A 21,855-nucleotide genomic window follows, 5' to 3' on the forward strand; every position below is an offset into this window, starting at 1 on the left:
CGTCTGGAGCCTGTGCTCCGCAACAAGAGAGGCCACGATAGTGAGAGGCCCGCGCACTGCGATGAAGAGTGGCCCCCGCTTGCCGCAACTAGAGAAAGCCCTCGCACAGAGACGAAGACCCAACACAGCCAAAAATAAATAAATTAATTAATTTAAAAAAAAAAGAGAAAACTTTAAAAATAAAAAAAACAGTGAACACTTACCTAGTGCTCACAGGGTGCAGTGTGTCAGACACTATTTTAAATGCTTTACAGATACCAATTTCTTTAATACTTAACACACATCTTTGCCTGGGTGCTAGCACTATCTCCATTTTGCATATGTGGAAATCGAGGCACCAAGAAGCCAAGACACCACCTCAGTTCACACAGCGAGTAAATGGTGAAACCAGAATCTGAACCCAGGCAGGCTGGCTCCAGAGTTCCCGGCCTTAACCATTCTACTATGCTGCAGTAAAGGACTTTGTAATGGGCCCTAATCTGAGATAAATAAGGGCAAATGTCCTGCCCTAGAGTAGGGATAAAAGAATCCTGGGATCAGGTGACTAAAGGGAGAGAATTGTTTTGCTCATTGAGTTTCTGACGACCTGGGGACCGAGGGCAAGAATAAAGCAGAATAAGAATAACAATAAATACTTCCCAGAAGTAAACCCACGCACACATGGTCAGTTAATCTACGACACACATAGGAGGCACAAACATACAATGGAGAAAAGACAGTGTCTTCAACAAATGGTGGTGGGAAAACTGGACAGCTACATGCAAAAAAGTGAAACTGGACCCCTATCTCACACCATATACAAGAATAAATTAGGGACTTCCCTGGTGGCGCAATGGTTAAGAATCTGCCTGCCAATGCAGGGGACATGGGTTCGATCCCTGGTCCAGGAAGATCCCACATGCCACGGAGCAACTAGGCCTGTGCGCCACAACTACTGAGCCTGTGCTCTAGAGCCTGTGAGCCACAACTACTGAGCCCGCATGCCACAACTACTGAAGCCAGCACGCCTAGAGTCCGTGCTCCACAATAAGAGAAGCCACTGCAGTGAGAAGCCCGTGCACTGCAATGAAGAGCAGGCCCTGCTCACCGCAACTAGAGAAAGCCCACGCGCAGCAACGAAGAACCAACACAGCCAAAAAGATAAAAAAATTAAAAAAAAATAAAGAGTTAAAAAAAAAATTAAAAATGTATTAAAGACGTTAATGTAAGGCCTGAAACCATAAAACTCTTAAAAGAAGACATAAGGCAGTAAACTCTTTGACATCAATCTGAATATTATTTTGGACTTCTCTCTGCAGGCAAGGGCAACAAAAGCAAAAATAAACAAATGGGACTACATGCTTTTGCACAGCAAAGGAAACTAGCACCAAAACTAAAAGGCCACCTACTGAATGGGAGAAAATACTTCCAAATTATGTATCTGATAAAGGGTTAATATTCAAAATATATAAAGAACTTACACAATTTAATGTCAAAAAACAAACAGCCCAATTAAAAAATGAGCAGATGACATAAACAGGCCTTTTTCCAAAGAAGACATACAGACAGCCAACAGATACACATGAAAAGATGCTCAACATCACTAATCGTCAGGGAAATGAAAATCAAAACCACAATGAGATATCACCTCACACCTGTCAGACTGGCGATTATCAAAAAGCCAAAAAAAATAACAAGTGTTGGTGAGGATATGGAGAAAAGGGAACCCTTTTACACTGCTGGAATGTAAACTGGTGCAGCCACTATGGAAAACAGTGTGTAGATTCCTCAAATAATTAAAAATAGAACTACCATACCATCCAGCAATCCCACTTCTGGGTATTTATCTGAAGAAAACAAAAACACTCACTCGAAAAGATACGTGTTCACTGAAGCGTTATTTATGATAGCTGACATATGGAAGCAACCTAAGTGTCCGTCCATAGATGAATGAATAAAGAAGATGAATAAATGAATATATATATAGTACACACACACACACACACACACACACACACACACACACTGGAATATTATTCAGCCATAAAAAAGAATGAAATCTTGCCAAATCTTCAGCCATAGAAAAGAATGAAATCTTGCCATCTAATGGCAATGAAATCTTGCCTGTTGAAATATTGCCATTTAAGGTAGGTCCACCATAAAGCATTTAACTCCATAGAGAATATTATTCAGCCATAAAAAAGAATGAAATCTTGCCATTTGTGGCAACATGGATGGGCCTGGAGGGTATTATGCTAAGTGAAATAAGTCAGACAGAGAAACACAAATACCGTATGATTTCACTTATATGTGGAATTTAAAAATCAATACACATGGACATCAAACCAAAACCGAAACAGACTCATTGTTACAGAGAACAAAGCGGTTGCCAGAGGGGAGAGGGGGACTGGGTGGGGGGCGGGGGGGGATGCCAGGAGAAGTAGGTGAAAGGGATTAAGAGAAACAAACTTCCAGTTATGAAATACATAAGTCACTGGAGTGAAACGCACAGCATAGGGCATATAGTCAATAATATTGTAATAACTTTGTGGGGTGACCATTTCAAAATGTACATAAACGTCAAATCACTATGATATATACCTGAAACTAATATGATCCTGCATGACAATTATACTTCAATAAAAAATACTTAAAATCAAACTAAAGGTTCCCAGTCAACTAGACTGTAAGATCTCATTTAACAGAAAAGAAAATGGTGAGTTTTCTTTTTTTCCCAAAGCATCTTGAGGTGGACTTTTGAATCACAAAAATTATTCAGGGTGTCCTCCTCGGGCTCTGATTCCCTTGCTCAACCTAAGAGCCTTTCATGCATGCCTGTATCAGGACCACTGCTTTTCCTGGTTTGCAAACATTTTCCTGGTGCAACACACACAGTGTACGTGGTGGGCAGTGCCCACTGCCCTAGGGATCTCCGAATTCTCCCTCTGCAGCTGGGTAAGACTCGGACCCTGTTGGGCTGTTCCAATGGCACTGCTTTTCCAGATTGCACTTTTAATAGACTAATTTCAAGTTCATAAATCTGAGTGAGACAGGCTGGGACCTGGGACCCTTTGCTGTAGTGCTTGCACCTGGACAAACGTCTCCTCCAGCAACAAAAAACAAAGAAACTATAAGGGACTAAAAATAACTGCGTGCATGCGCAGTTGGGGCGAATCATGAACAATCAGATACATAAAGACCAAAAACCCAACTGCCACTTCTGAGGAGCCGTGAGCAAAATCAGGGTGTCGGGAGCAAAAGCAGGGTGCTGAGCATGCCCCCAGCACACCGCACCACCAAAGGGGCGGGTGAAACACCTAAGCCACCCCTCCAGCCCAGCCCCTGGACACACCCCCCTACCCTCACCTCCTACGAGGAACCAGCTCGCCCGCACTCAGGGAGTGAGCAAGGGCACCGTTACTTGTTTTCGCCCCCTCCAGCTGCAGCAGGGGCCCCAACAGAGCCCAGCCTGAATTTCTTCGGGCCTCTTATCAATTTCTATTGATTAAGGAGGCTAAGAATCCTGGCCGGTAACACGAGCAGCAAATAACAAGGGCCAAGTTAGTTTATATTTTGAAATCAGCGGCATGCATGTGTTAGGCAACAACTTATTTTGAAATATTTTGTTTTGTTACATAGAGATGTCATGATGCATCGTGATAGTTTTCCTTTGTACAAAATCATTCAGTTATCGGGACAAAGTGATGTAATTTTCCAAGACGATGACCATCAGCCACCATTCCTTGAAGGCAACCCGTCTAAGCTCTAGGCTGCGTCCGGAAGCCCTTCTAACAGCTCTGTGAAATAGATAGCACTATCCTGCTCTTACAGAAGGAGAAACTGAGGCTCAGGGGGAGGGTGAGTGAGTGGCTCAAAGTGTCCGCCCCCCCCCGACCCACGTGGTAGAGGGGCCACCCCAGATACCTGCCTCTCCATCCACCTGGCAGGCCAACCCTTCAAAGGCCAAGGGGAGACGTGCACTCATTTCTAAGATGCTGCTGTCCCCAGACACTTAGGGAAACAGCCTTTTTTTTGCATTTAAAAGTGAAATAGGGGCTTCCCTGGTGGCACAGTGGTTGAGAATCTGCCTGCCAATGCAGGGGACACGGGTTCGAGCCCTGGTCTGGAAAGATCCCACATGCTGCGGAGCAACAAGGCCCGTGAGCCACAACTACTGAGCCTGCGCGTCTGGAGCCTGTGCTCCGCAACAAGAGAGGCCGCGATAGTGAGAGGCCCGCGCACCGCGATGAAGAGTGGCCCCCGCTTGCCGCAACTAGAGAAAGCCCTAGCACAGAAACGAAGACTCAACACAACCATAAATAAATAAATAAATAAATAAGTAAAAAATAAACCCAAAGTTTAAAAAAAAAAAAAGTAAGCTGAAATAAACATTTTTAAAAAAGTAAAATAAAACTAAAACAAAGCAAAACAAAACCCCATAAATCATGGCAAATCTGTTTTTTAATACATTTATTTCTAGAAACAACCAAAGGTCATTTGGAGCCAAATATAATGAATAATGCACAGGACCAAGCTGGATGCCATGGTTTGGGGTTGAAATCAAAGTGTGATCGTAAAGACCGCTTCACTTTGATCCTTCACTCCTTTTGGCTTTGACAGCAGTTCCCAAAGAGGAGCCCCTGAGGGCCCCGGACCAAGGGGAGCCTTAGGAGGGAGCCGCCTTTCGGGAGCATTCATTGGGTGCCCAAGCTCCTACCTGGGGTTACTTGTTAATAAGAAATGAGTCTAATTTATTGACCAAAAAATAATCTATAAGGTAGCTTGTTTCATGTTAGAATTTGAAAGTGAGCAGGGTGTTATGGTGTTTTGAGGATTTAGCTGATGCATTTCAAAGTGACAGCTCTTCGTGTTTAATAAGTGTCCCCTAGTGTTCTTTATTATATAATGCAAACATTGATAGCTTCAGGGTAACATAAAATACACCATGGTCATGGCTGTAGGACACATTATTTCAAAGGGACCCACAGAATGAAATGTGTTACATTCATTAAGTGTCCTCCTTCATCCACTCTGTTGGCTCTGCCAATTAAAATAACTGCACATGAATTTTCAGAGTGCTATTTGTTTTCCTTTGTAGATTTTAGAATATAAATATTTAAAATGGCAATATCAAAAAATAATTTATATGACAATGGTAAAGGCAACATTTAGTCAGGAACTGAGGACATAATGATGTCTTTTGCTCTAATTCTCGTTTCAGTTACTAAATAGTCACCCCTGGAAATAGGCCAAGCTTCCCACAAAGATACAAATACTGTTTTGATCAGAGAAGTCAATGGTTTATACACTGATATGATGTAACAAAGTAAAATAATGGAAAAATGAAATTTTAAAAATGAGTAGACACTATCTTAATTAGTGATATAGTGAAAAATGTAGTTAATTGAAAACATTCCCAGGATTTGGGGTAATGGATTTTTATGGTTATCAGCCAGTAAACAGAAGATACCATTCTTTTAAAAACTGAATCCATATATTTCTCAATGGTGTAAAATTTCATAGAACACGTAATACCAAGAGAAGACATGCTTGGAAAAAAAGCAAACTGGAGAAAGTCGCATTTAATACGAAACAGACAAGCTGTCCTCTTTTTACTACCCAAACTCTGTACTGCTGAAAAATTAAAACATACTTCCTTTATTTGAGCTCAGCATATACAAACGACAAAGTAAAACAGAAAAATTACAGTAAAAAACATGTTACTCTATCTTTATGTGGTACCAATGTAAGCCATTAAAACCTTAGGTTAAAAAAATAGCATTTGGCCATTCCCTAAGTTTCTGGCCTGTTACGCATCATATTCAGTAAATGTCGGCTGAATTAAATTAAATGGAAGTGGTTGAGTCAAACTGCTGCTTACATAAAATTTCATGTTAAAGTTAGATTATCTTAGATTGAATCTTCTGACCGCTAGTTTAATTTTTAAAGTAGAAAATTGGAGATAACCATTGTTTTTATCATTACATCTCATATTTCTGTGTCTCTAATGGGTAGAACAGAGAAACAATTCTGTATCATAACCTGTCCACCTACGTACATACACCAAACAATTTGGAGATCTGAATAGAAAAAATTGATAATATTCTATGGCTGTTTGCTTTTAGTTTTAAATGTGTGCCTTTTTTTTCTTCCAGTTAATGCAGTAAAATTTACACATTTTGGAAAATACAATTAAAACAAAAAACTTCCAAAGTTCCGACATGAAAAAAGGAGCACGATATAAACTTTCTTTCCTTTGTATGTGCATGTATGTGTGTATGTATTTAGTTGAAATCCTATTATATGTATAATTCTAAATCCTGTATTTTCACTCTGAGCATTTTCACATCAAAAATGAGTCATAAACATATTTTTTTAATGGTGGTCTATCACTACTTTAAGGTAGGTCCACCATAAATCATTTACCTCCATCCCTACTCTAGAACACTAGGATTGTGTATTTCCAATTTTTTGTTATTAAAAACAACACTGTAGGAAACGTCTATGCACATAAACCTTTATTTCTGATGATTTCTTTAAGCTAGAACTAGAACTCAGGGGGAAGGATATATTTTAATGATTGTGTTGCCTCTTTCAGAAAAGCTGAATCAATTTAGCTCACCGTGTATGAGAATAAGCATCTCATCACACTCTTGTCAATAATTATAACTTGATCTTACATTTAGGTCTTTAATCCATTTTGAGTTTATGTTTGTGTATGGTGTTAGGGAGTGTTCTAATTTCATGCTTTTACATGTAGCTGTCCAGTTTTCCCAGCACCACTTATTGAAGAGACTGTCTTTTCTCCATTGTATATTCTTGCCTCCTTTGTCATAGATTAATTGAACCAAGGTGCATGGGTTTATTTCTGGGCTTTCTATACCGTTCCATTGATCTATGTGTCTGTTTTTGTGTGAAGACCATATTGTTTTGATTACTGTAGCTTTTTAGTATAGTCTGAAGTCAGGGGCTCTGATTCCTCCAGCTCTGTCTTTCTTTCTCAAGATTGCTTTGGCTCTTCGAGGTCTTTTGTGTTTCCATATAAATTCAAAAAATTTTTGTTCTAGTTCTGTGAAAAATGCCATTGGTAATTTGATAGGGATTGCACTGAATCTACAGATTGCCTTGGGTAGTGTGGTTATTTTAACGATATTGATTTTTCCAATGTAACATGAAAAAACTTTTCCCCCAATAAGACAGATACAACTTGCCTTCTATCGTCAGTTCTAACATACATATTTTTCACGGTTTAACATATCTGAAATGTTAAATATACAGGGATGACTGTATATTACAATCAGGGATGTGTTTTGGTTTATTTGCCCGAACATTTTCTTTTATTTTCGATCATGATGTATCTTACAATGAATAACATCTTAGATTCAATGAAATACAGTATCTCATTTAATTTTTAACTTGTATTTTTTGGCCATTAGTGAATAGTGATGATTCCTATAGAACCATCTCAATATACATTTCCATGTTCAGTGAACTAAAAACAATTTTTAAATTGTGGTGAAAACCACATAACATAAAATTTATCATCTTAGCCATTTGTAAGTATACCATTCAGTAGTGTTGAGTATATTCATACTATTATACAACAGATCTGAAAAACTTTTTTTTTTTTGCAAACTGAAACTTTATACCCATTGAACTACTCTTCATTGCCCCTCCCTGAGCTCCTGGCAACCTTCTACTTCCTGTCTCTATGAGTTTGACAACTTTAGATGCCTCATAAAGATGGAATCATACAGCATGTGTCTTTTTGTGACTGGCTTGTCTCATTTAGCATAATGTCCTCAAAGTTCATCCATGCTGTAGCATGTGTCAAGATTTCCCTCTTTTTATGGTGAATCATATTGCACCCAGCACAGTTTTGAAATCATAAAGATCTATAACAACTGACAGGGACTCACCCATTTGATTCTCATGGCACCTCAACAACCAAGAAATAAAAGATGGGCTGGGATCCTAGGGGTTTTCAATTCTAAAAATTAATGTTGACTTATTTTTGAAACTCAAAGATCAAAAAGAAATCAAGAATGCAGGTGGTGAAATCAGGGTATTTCTTGAATTATATATGCCACTCTGATATGAGTCACCATGTTTTTTAAGATAATAAAGCCTGGACATCACAATTGAGGTTCCGCACACAGGTGCAGTGAGCGTACGCCCCTTCACCAGGGAAAGATGCTCTTCCAGGTGTCTGCACCACGGAGGTGAATCCCTTCCTCAAACAAAATAATTCCTGTTTTCCATTCTGTGCTGACAACAGAGGTGATGCACAGAGGCCGAAGTGCACGTGGAGCAGTCAGGATGCGGGGCTGGAGGAGAATATATGCTATTCTAGAACGATTTACCACGTCGTCTGTCACTTAGAACAGGCCATTATAAAAGTGATGCAAGAGCAAAGAGTGAGTTCTGGGATCAACCAAAAACATGCCTATTTAAATTTTCTTTTCTGAGGTCTTAGGATTTAAAGTAAATTAGAAGATCTTATCAGTGATATTACTGTAAATAGAAAAAATAGCATTTGGTCCCACATTCAGGGTATTGCTCTATAACTTTCATCACTTTTGTCTTAAAAAACATGGGGTGGACCCTATGACTTGCTGATAACCATCAGAATAGGACAAAGGTGATGCCTACCACTTCCATAATCATTTGTGTGGGATTGTAAGCAGCTCCCCGTCCCCCAGCTCTGATGAAGCAAGTTGCCACATGGAAAGCCCACTTGGCAAGGGGCTGGGGGCTACCACCAGCTAACAACTGGCAAAAAAACTGAGGCGTTCAGTCTGGCAGCCCATCAGGAACTGAATCCAGCCCACAACCACACAACTGTGGAAGCAGATCCTTCCCCAGTTGAGCCTCAGGATGAGACCCCATCCTCAGCCGACACCTTGACTGCAGCCTGTGAGCCTCTGGGCAGAAGACTCAGTCAAGCCCAGACTCCTGACCCACAGAAACCGAGGTAACACACGTGTGTTGTTGCAGCTGCTAAGTTTGTGGCAGTAACTAAGTAATATACCCTTTCAACTCTGATTCAGTAATCACCATGGAGATCACCCAAAAGAAGGCAGCTGTATCAGGGCAAACCCATTCTCAGGACCACGAATACTAACATATATTAACAAAGTGTAGGGCACAGCTGATATTGGTGGGCAGCTCACAGCTTGTCCCACCTTTGGAGCAGCCCGTGTATTCCAGCAGACGTGTAAACAGACAAGACCCTGCTGTCTCTGGATCACCTGGGGCAGGCTTCTAGATAATACAGGTGATTCCATTCTCTTAAGTCACCGGTCATGTATTTTGCTTTCCTTTCTTCTCTCAAAAACTCTCTAAGGAAGACACAAGTCTTACAGATTCTATTGCCTTTAAGAAAACCAGGTGCTTATTTGTCTATAAGAAAACTTACCATACCCAAGAATATCATCTCCTCTTCTCTCTCTCTTTCAGTTCTCTTGCACTGATGGAAACCTCGCCAAACCTATAAATAAGTAAATGGTTACTTGTTTAATACATAAAAAATAAAGAAAACATGGTCATACTGTTTCTCCCATGCAAACTGCACATCCCAAATGATGTAATGATTACGCGGTCAAGGTTGTGCACCTGTGTGTGTTGATGGAGTATTTTTTCTTTTGTGATCACAGGCAAAATTTTTAAAGAAAGTATGAATCACAGAAGTGGCCTATACCATTGTCCACTCTCCCAGGACCCAACTGTGGACCGTGATGAGGACCTTTGTCCAGGGCCTCCCTATTGAACAAGGGGTACTACAGGCAGTTCTGTCCACCCAGGGACAAGACAGGACCCACCCTTGTCCCTGGGAGCAAACTGGAGGGTCCACTGCTGACCCAGCAACAGCCTCACACCTGTTAGGATGGCTGTTATCAAAAAGACAAGAGATAACAAGTGTCAGCGAGGATGTGGAGAAAAGGGAACCTTCCTGTACTGTTGGTGGAAATGTAACTGGGTGCATCCACTATGGAAAACAGCATGCAGGTTCCTCGAAAAATTAAAAATAGAACTACCATATGATCCATAAATTCCACTCCTGGGTGTTCATCTGAAGAAAAGGAAAACACTAATTTGAAAAGATACATGTGCCCCCATGTTCACTGCAGTATTATTCACAATATCCAAGATATGGAAACAACCTAAGTGTCTGTCGATGGATGAATGTATAAAGAAAATGTGATGCACACGTACAATGAAGTATTATTCAGCTACGAAAAGAAGGAAGTCCTGCCATTTGCGACAATGTGTATGAATTTTGTGGGCATTATGCTAAGAGAAGTAAGTCACAGAGAGAAAGACAAATACTTTATGCTTTCACTTACATATGGAATCTAAAAATACCAAATGTATAGAAATAGAGAGTAGCTTCGGTGGCTGCCAGGGGCTGGGTGGGTGAGGGAAATGGGTGAAGGTGGTCAAAGGACACAAACGTCCAGTTATAAAATGAATACATTCTGGGGGTATCATGTACAGCATGGTGACTATAGTTAACAATACTGTAATTTATACTTGCAAATTGCTAAGAGAGTTGACCTCAAATGCTCTCACTACAAGAAAAAATGGCAATTATGTGAGGTGATGGATGTGTTAAGTAACCTTACTGTGGCAATTATTTTGAAATACACACATATATCAAATCATGATGTCGTACCCTTAAAGTTACACAATGTTATATGTCAAATATACCTCAATAAAGCTGGGGAGCAAAAAGAAATAGCCTATAGTTTTTGTTAGTGAGGTTCCTCTACCTGTATTTCTTCAAGAGAAACTTCTAGATTGCAGGAGTGTGGGGCTAAATCTAAGGGTGGCACTTCAGAGTTTTAACAGAAAAGTTTCCACTGTAACATGGAGAAATATAACACAGCAACATCCAAGAATTATACAACTCAAGCTCTGAACTCAGATGCTCATTTAAAACTTTATATCCCATAGAGAACAGACTTGTGGTTGCCAAGGGCTGGGGTGGGGAGGGATGGTCTGGGGATGAGCAGATGCAAACTATTATGTATAGAATGGATAAACAACAAGGTCCTACTGTATAGCACAGGGGACTATATTCAATATCCTGAGATAAACCATAACGGAAAAGAATATGAAAAAGAATACATATATGTATAACTGAATCACTTTGCTGTACAGCAGAAATTAACACAACATTGTAAATCAACTATACTTCAATAAAATAAATATTAAAAAACCTTATATCCCCACAGAAACTTGAAAGAAAATAGTCTATCATCTGTGTCTCCCCAGCATTCCCACCACTCCCATTCAAACACAATTAGGGACAAGATTCCTGATCTTCTGGCTCTGTTTAATGTCCTTATGCTTACTTTCTCCCCAGCCTAACTCTAACTTGTGTCACGTTGCCATCTTCTGCATTTTCCCACAAGCAACCTTAGTCACAATTTGAAAAAAGATGGGGTATAACTCGAGGGTGGTCATCTGACAAAGGGAAGGAAACTTCAAGGGCCTCTTCTGAAAGGACCATCTGTGTTCTGGTTATTAGTGGTGGTCACTGGAGCTTCTGCAAATGGCACACGCTTCTGCAAGCTCCCAGGTGTTAACTCTGCTCCCCTTCTATAATTACCACGTCTGTGTGTAAATGTATTTTAAAAAATTTAGTGAGGACTTATATAGCAACATTCTTTCCAACAGTTATCGGTGATCTTTAAAAATATTTCAATAATATGCCTGAGTTTCATACCTATTTATAACAAAATTAAAAAAAATACAACGAAGCTTGCTTAACAATTTTCCCAGGGTAAGATAATCAGTCCTTCTGGAATTTAGGCCAGTCCTACTAAAGGTAGGACGTGGGAATTTTGAGTTTCAGAGCTCACCCCCGCCCCTGGTCTGCATCTCCAGCTGTGTCAAGACACCTTGCCCCCAAGTCCAAAAGCGCCCCATTCACACCTTCTGGATACACAGTGCAGCAGTCCCCACGTCTGCTACTCTCTCGCCCAGTAACCTGGCTTGCTTTGCTCTGTGTTCTTGAAGATAGATTTGCTTCATGAACATGGCTCTTAGGCGCCCTTGCCGTGCCCTCTCGGCGACCTGGATTAGTTTAACAGCCTCTTCTAGGGGGATAGGCTTTACAGGGTATTTCTGCAAAAACATTTAAGATAAATCAATGTTTAAACATGTTCATGACGTCAGCTGATTCCAGAAACATCACATGCTAACTTCTGACACCACCCTGCTGAGAGTCTCCAAACTGCTGATAGACAGTATGATAGCCATTTGATATGAATCATTTTTTCCCGTGAATACGTATATTTTGATACTATGCCACATTCACGCCATGGGCCCATACTTAAGGACCCCTCAAGCTCTCCTCTACCGTTTTGAACAAAATACTAATTAGCTCCACAAGGTTTTAGGTTGGCAGCAAATTATACGAGGAATGCCAATAAAATGGATTGAAATAAACTTGAAATTGCTGTCACTGTTTCATTAACTTAATAGTAGAAATGTACAAATTCAAAACATATCTACTGTGAGAATTTGAAATGTGAAATATAGATGAAGTCAAATGCTGACTTTAAAATCAATTACAGGATGATCTAGTGAATATGACTAATATTAGAATCATTTTAGGAGTATTTAATTTTATCGCATATTAACGCATATATGTGGAATCTAGAAAAATGGTATAGATGAACTTATTGGCAAAGCAGAAGTAGAGACACAGACGTAGAGAACTGATGTATGGATACCAAGGGGGAAAAGGGGGGGGGGTGGGAGGAATTGGGAGATTGGGATTGACATATATACACTACTGATACTATATATAAATGAGAACATACTGTATAGCACAGGGAACTCTACTTAATGCACTGTGGTGACCTAAATGGGAGGGGATAGATGTATATGCATGGCTGATTCATTTTGCTGTACAGTAGAGGCTAACACAACCTTGTAAAGCAACTATACTCCAATAAAAATTAATTAATAAAAAAACACTTTATATGGGAAATGTGTGCCAGTACCTGCACACTTGCACTTTAAAACATCTGAATGTGATGGTTACTATTAAGACTGAGAAAATCAGGCTCATGCAATAGGATGTTGTCTTTGGAGATCTCAAGTGGGGTGTGTTTAGGCAAGGTCCGGCGAGGCGCGGTGCTGTTTTCTGAGGACAGGGACAACAGCAAGGCTGCTGGGGGCGTCCTGGGTCCTGCATGAGCTCAGGCGCTGTTCCTGGAAGGAGGGAAAAGCTGTGGACCTGGCCTGGCTTCACCCAAGCCTCCTGCGTGGATAGAGGCAGAAGGGAGAGGCCTTCTGAATTCGAAAAACACTCAATCATGGGCTGAGTCTTTTTCCAGGCCTCAGAGGACAGTGATGGCCACCCCATCAGGGTCCAGGGCAAGACACTGTGGGACCAGTTAGAGGTGCTCCAATTCATCCCCTGGACCAAAGTTTCCCGGGACGGTCATTTCTCTGTGCAACAGGGGGCGGTGCAGAGAATGGGGCAAGCAGGGGAGAAATGGGACATTTACTGAGGACCTACAGATGCCAGATGCTTTTCACATGTGTTCTCATCAAGTTCACAGAGCAACTGCCAAGACAGGTATTACTGTGACCACTTAAGAAGACCAAGGCTGAAAAAAGTAAAATAATTTACGCAAGTTCCCACGGTTAGTCAGGGGTGGAGCCCACTGGAACGGAGACGGACCACCCTCTTTCCACAAAAGCACCCACTGCCCCTCAGCATGGGGACACCTAGAGTCTTATAGGAGGAAACTCTTTCACACAACAATTGCTCAGGGTTTGGTTTTCAGGGGGATCCTGCTGCTTCGAATTTGCAGTGAGCACTCCTTTTCAATAATGCGTTTTGCGCGTGAGGGTAAAATGAATATTATGGTGGCATTAAAGCAGCTGATGTATGTAAAAACCCTTAAGCCCGGAACAGGTGCCTGGCAAACATTAGTTATTATTGTCTATTTCCTTTAGATTCCATACTGTCATTCTAAAAATAATTTCAGCTTTTACGGGATACTTGTGAGGGATTTCGTGTCACGTACTCAGTCCGACAAAGACTTTCTGAACATCAGTGAAATATTCAGCATGACTACTATAGGAGTGGGCAGTAATTTTCCCTTACCAAAATTTTTCTTGGGGTATACATTGCATATATCTGCAAGAAATAAGCAGGTTAAGGTGAGAGCGGCGGTCCAGTGAGACACTGAAGGGCATGGGAAAGTCACACAGATGGCTGGGTGTTGCTCAGAAGCCCCGTGTTCTGCGGGGCATTAGGCACCCCTGAAACGGGGCCTGGAGCAGAGATGAACAGCTCGACCTAACGAGCAGAAAGGAGCCACCAGGGCTGGATGCGGAGTGAGGGAGGAGAGAAACCTTCCTGCTGCTGACCCCGCACAAACCGAGAGGGACAGTGGGGCGGAGAAACGGCAGAGAGGACATCTTTGGGCTTGACTGCAGCGTGTGCCAGGTAACCTCCCTTCTCTGTCTTCCCTAGGAGATCTTCCGCGGATTCTGCACTGCCTGTCGACGCTTTGGGCCAGGGCCTCTTTGGGGTGGATTCCTGGGGAGGGAGGGTTCCATTCTGGTGATGATGCGGTGACACACGGCACAGACCCAGGAGCCTGTGGTGAAGGAACGGCTGGACAACCCCCAGGCCAGATTCCCAGGAATCCACTTCAAGGAATGCAGAATGTAGAAGGGGGGCCGGTCGTTTGGAGAAGGGGCACAGGAAGGAGGGGCGGTCGTTGAGTGAGGCGGGTTAAGAAAGGTTTCTGCAGGGATGTTGTGCCCCACTGGGCTCTGCAGAATTAGCATCACATTGACAGGGATACAGCGAGGAGACCAAACCCTCTATGCAGTGCGACGCTGCCTGTGCAAAAGGACAGACAGCTCGGGCCGTGGCGTGTGTGCTGATCTCGTGCATGTCCCTCGGCAGGCAGACAGGGCATACGCTTCTCCCTCCCCGCTGCCATCCTGGGTGCGCCTGGACTCTTCCTTCACACCATGGCCCAGGCTGGCAGTACCCCACGGGGCCCACCTGCCCGAAGACCACAGGTGTCGGTTTGCCCTGTGCGCCCAGGCTGCACGCACAGTCTCAGCATGGCTACTAACAGTGTCCCTGTCACTCTGAACTGTCCCCGCGTGAATGCTCAGCTGCCGCCTTAATGCTTGGGCCATGAAGACCAGCCAGAGGCGGGAGGCACTGCTTTGCAGGCAGTGAGGGGTTGATCAGGTTGATCCGGCAGTGCCCTGTGGAAAGGGCTGCCCACCATAAGGCTGAACGGAGATGACCACAGAATCCACGAGAAGGCAGTGAGGGTCAGAGCGAAGACAGCTGCGGAAACAGGGAAGGGTGCAGCCGCGCACATCCTGGGGATAAAGGAGGAATGGGGCCAGAGCACCCACTGGGTTCTGCCCTTGACTTTCCACGGGAGTCTCTAAGGGTTTTCCCCGCTTTCCCCAGAGAGAGTCCATTCGAAGTGATCTAAGTGCCACTCAGCTTGAAGTTACAAGAGGTCAATCGGCATTTTCAGAGAGTGTTGTAATTTTTTTAGCTCCTAGTTATCTCAGCACTTAATTATTTTATACGAACAACATTCTGCTTCCGACTGTAGGCTGGCTGACTTTGAGATGAACCAGTAAACTGAGTCAATAATCTACTCAGTCTTAGAGATGCTGATTTAACCAACGAAGTACTATGTTTTGATCTTAAAAAAGAATGGTTATGACTCGTCAAAAGCACACCCAAAGGTTATGCAATTTCTTAGTGACTGAATAACACGGGAGAAAGGGTGCCATGCTCCTCGCATTGAAAACAGTCTTCTTGTTTCTCACACAATTAGGGGCAGCAGAAAAGGAGGTTTTACAGATTATGGAATAATGTTTGTTAAAATGATATACAAACCTTTTCAGTTATGCCTAATCCACTGTTGGCTAATAGTTGAGCAAGGATTTTCTCTCTTCCTTTTATTACTTCCAACTTCTCCTTCAGAAAATACTTCGGTATGGGGATATCTAACTGTTGCTAGAGAAGAGAAAGAAGAAGCAAAAGAATATTTTGGTCATGATTCCAGGACTCAAATCCATTTAAAATATACAGTTAGGACAAAGGCATCAGAGACTCGCTTTACTTCCCATCCTCACTTAAGAGGTGATAAAGCCAGTGGTGTGAAGACAGTTCCTTCCCGCTAAGGAGACATAAATAAAGTCAAAAGGAGAAAGTGTAACCATATCCCATTTTGATCATTACTGTAAAATTCCAGTAATTCGTATCGATTAGGCCTCAATTAACCAATGATAGCTTAACAAATTTTCTTTAAAGAAATATATTATCTGAGCTTACCTAAAATAATAATGCAAATTAGGATAGCATAGAATTGAGCTATAGAGATCTTTGAATTAAACCTAATAATTTATCATTAGCACCACTGACCATGTGTACGTGAACAGTCACAATTAAAAAAAATAATTTGGTTTTATTTTGACCTAAATTACCCCATTACAAAAATCATTTACAAAATTAATTTGCTTTATTAGGAAACTTGTTTTTATACACTAATCTAAACTTCTGTTCTTCATTTGTGTGTAGATATTTCAAATTAGTGGAGGTCAAATGAAAGTTTACCGTTCCAAGGTCAATAATCAAGATTGTAGACGTGTTATTCAAGAATATGGGTGGGCCTTTGGCCCTAGTATCTAGAAACACTGTCCTAGATACTCTATGAGAACACGCATGGCTGCCTTCTGGTAGACCAGTTGACTGGGGGGAAGCTAAGTTCTGGTCCTTGGGATCAGCTCTGCCTTTTCCCATTCTGGTGTGACTCCCCACATCTCCCCAATCCAGAGAATTCTGAATAGGCTTTCCTTTGAAAAAGCATTTTCGCATACAGGAATGTCTCTTTAGGACTTGGTGGAATAGCGTACCCAGGACTTCCAGGAAGTGGCAGCAGTTTTTGAAAACCAAAACTTTCCTAGGCTAATGGAGTGTTTGGGGTGAACTAAGACTGAGCTTCTAGGGTCCAGTGGGTGAGTGTGGACAGTCAGTGGAGAATGATGACACTTTTATCTGATGTTGTGATTTTTGTTTATTAATAAGCATGTTCAAGTGTTGTGCTTTTCTAAATTTTAAGACGAAACTTTATTGACGTGGCTCTGTCTGGTCCATGTAGGACCAATAAAGTTACAGTTAGAATTTTGAAGGTGAGGAAACAGAGCACTTGAGAATGCAAGAGAGGGGAATGTAGGTATCCCTTGCTTCAGGCTTGCTGCTGCATCCCATCTGTGATATATTTTATGCCCATCACAGATGCCTTGGGGTTTCCATTCTCCATGGGGTGGAATCAAAGTAAATCTGTTGGAACAGGGAATCTCTCTCTCTCCTCTACATGTTTCTCTATGTTATGGGGACCTAAAGAAACAGTCTTCTGGCTAGTTTAGCCAAAGGGGACATTGATGGAAGGATTTGGGACCTCTTGGAACAAGGGCAGGAACAAAGCTGGGTGTCTGCCAGCAACAGGGATGTGTCCAGGGGAGACGACGCCTTCAGGAATCTGCCATTTCCTTCTACTCCTCTTGGTGATCCTGCTTTGTTCTCCCCTCTATTTGTCTCGCTCTTTCTCTCTGAAGCTTCTTCCTTTGGAGAATCGGGTGAACAAAGGCTCCAACTACTTACAAGTTTGGGAGACTACAGTTCAGAATTGGAGGCAGAAAAGTAGTCTCTCTCTGTCCCAGTTTCAGAATCTCTCAAGGAAGGACTGGCTAGTGCAGCCACCAAGGTCTCCGTCCCTGAGCCAATAAGCTATGGTCAGGGGTGGTCATGCTGTACGAGTATCTGCGTGCTGGCCCGACAGAACACACAGGAGCTGTGGGCTGTGTGGGTGATAGCCACAGAGGCCCAGCCACAGAGGATGCTGGTTGGTCAAGCTTTCACCCTGAAATGCAGAACTGGGCCACACAGGTATCCCCAGAGGCTGGTCCATGTGTGTCTCGCTGGCAAGGGCACTGATCCTGGAGCCCGTGCTGAGGCTGCGTGATGTGCCCCCTAACCACCTGGAGCTCAGCGTCATCGTACGGCTCCATCAACACCCTCCAGGGCTGGCAGAACACGTAGTTCACGGTCTCCTATCAGGAAGGCTGCCTGGACGATGTCACTCGGTCATCATCCTTCTCAACGGCCACGACCTTCAAGAAGATGAACCAGCCAGCGCAGAGGCGCTGAGGCAGGATGAAGAGCAGGGAGAAAACTGAAGGAGCCCACCATATAAATTTCATAAACTGCGTATTCCTTAAATTTAGGAGTATTACTTAATATTCTTGGAATTAAATTAATAAATTGAATATTACCTTATTAACTAAATTTATTATTATGACTTAATGACTATTTATTTCATGTTTGTCCTGAGTTGTTCTTGATATTTTCACACTGGGGGGTGGGTAAGGTACTCCTGACCTAAAAAATCTAGTGCTTTAACCCATGCTCTTATACATGAATGCAAGAAACATGAACATTTTGAGACGATCTTCAACATCTTCACTCATTCCAGGTATTCTCTTTAGTCCATTCTGATTAAATGCAGTAATAATGCTAGGAAAGTTTATCCCAGAGAGGGACATCCTTTTATAGAAGCCTGAATATTTTCCAAAGGAAGAAATATTAAACCCCGTGTAGAAAACTAAACACTTTCTCTTCCTAATTTTATTTTAGGGAAACGGTCTTTTCAAAATGAAGACTGAACTCATATGACTCCTGACACCGAAGCGGGGTGTCCACCAGCCCCTACAGACCCAGCGAAAAGAGATCCCGGGCATCAGGCAGTGGTCATAAGGGCAGCTGCAGGACAGAATGCTCACAGGAGGGCACTGTGGTTACAGGTACCGGCAGGGAGTGCTCAGGGTATCAGAGAGAAGGGGAGGGAGCCCTTCTTTGGTGTCGGAGGCTCAAAGGCCCATTGTCATACACCTCCTGAGTCGCCATTGACCCAAAGCAAAGGAGGAGATGCATCCTCCTGGGAATTAGGAACCAGCAACCAACCGGCTGCTCATCGAGAAGATGACGGGAAACAAAGGCCAGAGAGAGATTTCCTTTGGAAACAGAAGTAGGGGCATGGCTATTGGAAATTGGGAGGATATTTGTGAAAGGCTCGTCCTACTCCATTCCAACCTACCTGGGCAGACACCATGGTGACAGGTAAGACCACAACCACCACGGTGTCCAGCAGACCCCAGGACTGTGCAAAGATCTGTCTGCGCCAAAAACTGAGCAAACCCAATCCTCGTCCATGGCAGTATAGTTTCATTGAAGGGCTATGCTTCGACTTTCAATACAACATGCAACTAATAAATACGACTAGGAAGTCTGCAGAGTATTGGTTACAGGCCTATATATCTTATTTATAACAAGAAGAAACTAATATGAAAAGAACCCTGAGTACTTACAGGAATCAACTTTAGATCCTGTAAGATATCATCAAAATAATGAAACTCGGTTAATTCCAATTCAACCATCTCATTCTTCAGCTCCAGGATGCGACCCATCACCCCATCCAGGATTTTTCGGATCAGCGTGCGTTTCTGTGGATGGACTATCTGGTCATAGACGTTCTCCAGGTTTCTAAAGATCTGCACATATTTTATGTAGAAGGTGGCTAACATCTGGAAGATGAAAACTTGATTTCTCTGTGGTTTCATCATCTTCTGAGATTCGTTATCAAGCAGAGAATTGAGGGCCTCTTGGGTCTGATGCCACATCTTATTATACATTCTGAGGGACGACAGGGTCAACAATACAAGAAGAAAAAATTACTTTGCAAGGCATACATATTGGGCATCTGGTATAACAAAATGTAACACGCCATAAATGTGAGCTAAGAACACTGCGTATAGTTGCAAGGCTCTTTAGGCCACTTATGTCCTGTTTTGTTATGCATGTGAGTTTTGGATATGACCACGGCTATTATCATCAAATAAATAGTTAAAAAAGCCTTTTGCCTAAATGGTATGAGGTGATTCCTCACTATACTGGTAAAGCCAGTATTATTATACCCATTTAAAAGATGAGGAAGTTGATAACCAGAATAGTTACCTGATTTGTCCATATACACAGCTAGTGGAGTACGAACTGGAACAAATACTTTGGAAAATACCTTGTAAAGTTGAACATGGGCATAACTACGAATGAACAATGATACCCTGGAGAGACTCTTGTAAATCTGCATTAAGAATGATCACAGTAGCATTTCTTGATAAAAGTAAAGACCTGGAGATATCCCAAATGTCCATCAGTAAGAGAATGGATAAATAAATTGTAGTATAGTCACCAACAGACTAATCCACAGCAGTGAGAAATGAACGACTTACAGCTCTAAGCACCACCTACGAACCCCGGAACCATAACACTGAGTGTGGGAAGTAAGGTGCAGACTGTGGCTGGGGAGGCCAGCTCCCCGCTCTTGTCTGAGCCGCTCAGTGGAGGGTGCAGCCGGGAGCCCGGGGAGTGGGAGAGTGAGATGGGGATGTGCCCTCTCTCGCGGCCCCCCAGTGAGTCAACAAACGATCCTCCTCCTAGCAAAGCCTTAGGGTGGTGACAGCCCTGCCACCCCCAGGACACCACCCCATCGCTTGTTGGTTTCCCGAGATTCAGCTCACACCTTTGTCACTGGTCCCTTTATTAGCCACCCTGCTGAGTATGCCCTCTTTTTCCTGCTGGGACTCTGACCAATACACTCATGGCAGAGACTTTTATTTTCTTTCAAAATTTGGCTGATTTTTTGGCTCCTATTTTATATCCAAGACCCAGTTCTGAAAAGCTAAACGGAAGTTCATTGTGTCTGGGAAGGGGCTTCTTAACCAGTGGGCTTAACCGGGGGTGGTGGGGTGGGTAGGATCCTGGCCATCTCCCTGGGATGAGGGCGAAACCCGCCAATGCCCGTCTCTGTCTGTAGGGTCTTCCCAGGATGCACTGGCGAGGGCGGCTCCAACCTCCAGCCTGAGAAGCAAGCGGGTCCAGGGGGCTGCGGGCTCTCACTGCCTTTCTGCTGTCAGCCCGGCCTCCCATTCCCACGCCCACCTGCGTCCTGCATCCTGGGTCCAGGCTGCTGCACCGGCCTCTTCCACCAGGATGGGAGCAGCGTAGCACCTGCTCGCCGGGGTTGCCCCTCTGCTGATCTCCGACCAGTGCCCCCACCTCTGAAAGACCTTCCCAGGGCTCTGCTGGCCTGCAGGCCACGCTCTCTACCCCACCTCTCCCCTCTCATCCAAGTCTGCTTTCCCTCCTCCTCCATTTTCCTGATGTCTCTTGTCAAATGCTCAAATGTTCTCTTGGCCCTCGTGTGTTTACAGCCTTTTAAATCCCTTACTGCCATTTCAGAGGCCATTCGGAGATAAATATGCTGGTCAATCCACCTTGTTCCACTGGGGATCCCTCACCTCCTCCCCGAGGTCATTCCCAGGCACCCCCTCTGGCCCCCGGCTCCACTATCTGCCCTTCCTCAAGCATGCACCCCACTTTCCCGTGGGGAAGAAAGTGTGAACATCTCGCACTGAAACTGACCACCTGCCGCGTTCCATGCTGCGTGTCATCCTCGAAGCATCCCTGGGGAAGGCTCCCATCGCTCCACTGGGGTGGGAGGGAGATGATGTCCCTCAGAGGCGGGGTCAGCGTCTGAACCCGGGTCTACACGATTCTGAGCTGAAACCACGATTCAAACCACGCTGCCGCCTCCACCTCTCCCCAAAATAAAAGAGCCCCTGCCACCGCCCTGAGACACACAACCATAATGTTTGCCACGATGACAGGTAAGAAATAGGATTTCTGTGTCCATTTTCCCAGTTGCTACCGAGACAGTATCTCTCCACGTGCAACTGGTCATC

At 43.3% G+C, this 21,855-nt stretch overlaps 1 protein-coding gene across 1 annotated transcript in view; it reads right to left on the reverse strand.

The window, feature by feature from the left end:
• IQCA1 (IQ motif containing with AAA domain 1) overlaps window positions 1-21,855 on the reverse strand; it is a 172,123-nt gene that overhangs the window by 143,306 nt on the left and 6,962 nt on the right. The window contains exons 2-5 of the mRNA XM_036858051.1: window positions 19,423-19,747; window positions 15,893-16,012; window positions 11,920-12,111; window positions 9,398-9,469 (exon numbers count right to left, since the gene is read on the reverse strand). Of these exons, the coding sequence (XP_036713946.1) occupies window positions 9,398-9,469; window positions 11,920-12,111; window positions 15,893-16,012; window positions 19,423-19,747 (709 nt within the window). The remainder of the gene's footprint in view (window positions 1-9,397; window positions 9,470-11,919; window positions 12,112-15,892; window positions 16,013-19,422; window positions 19,748-21,855) is intronic.

This window comes from Balaenoptera musculus, chromosome 7, assembly GCF_009873245.2.
Source record: "Balaenoptera musculus isolate JJ_BM4_2016_0621 chromosome 7, mBalMus1.pri.v3, whole genome shotgun sequence".
Lineage (NCBI taxonomy): Eukaryota > Metazoa > Chordata > Mammalia > Artiodactyla > Balaenopteridae > Balaenoptera > Balaenoptera musculus.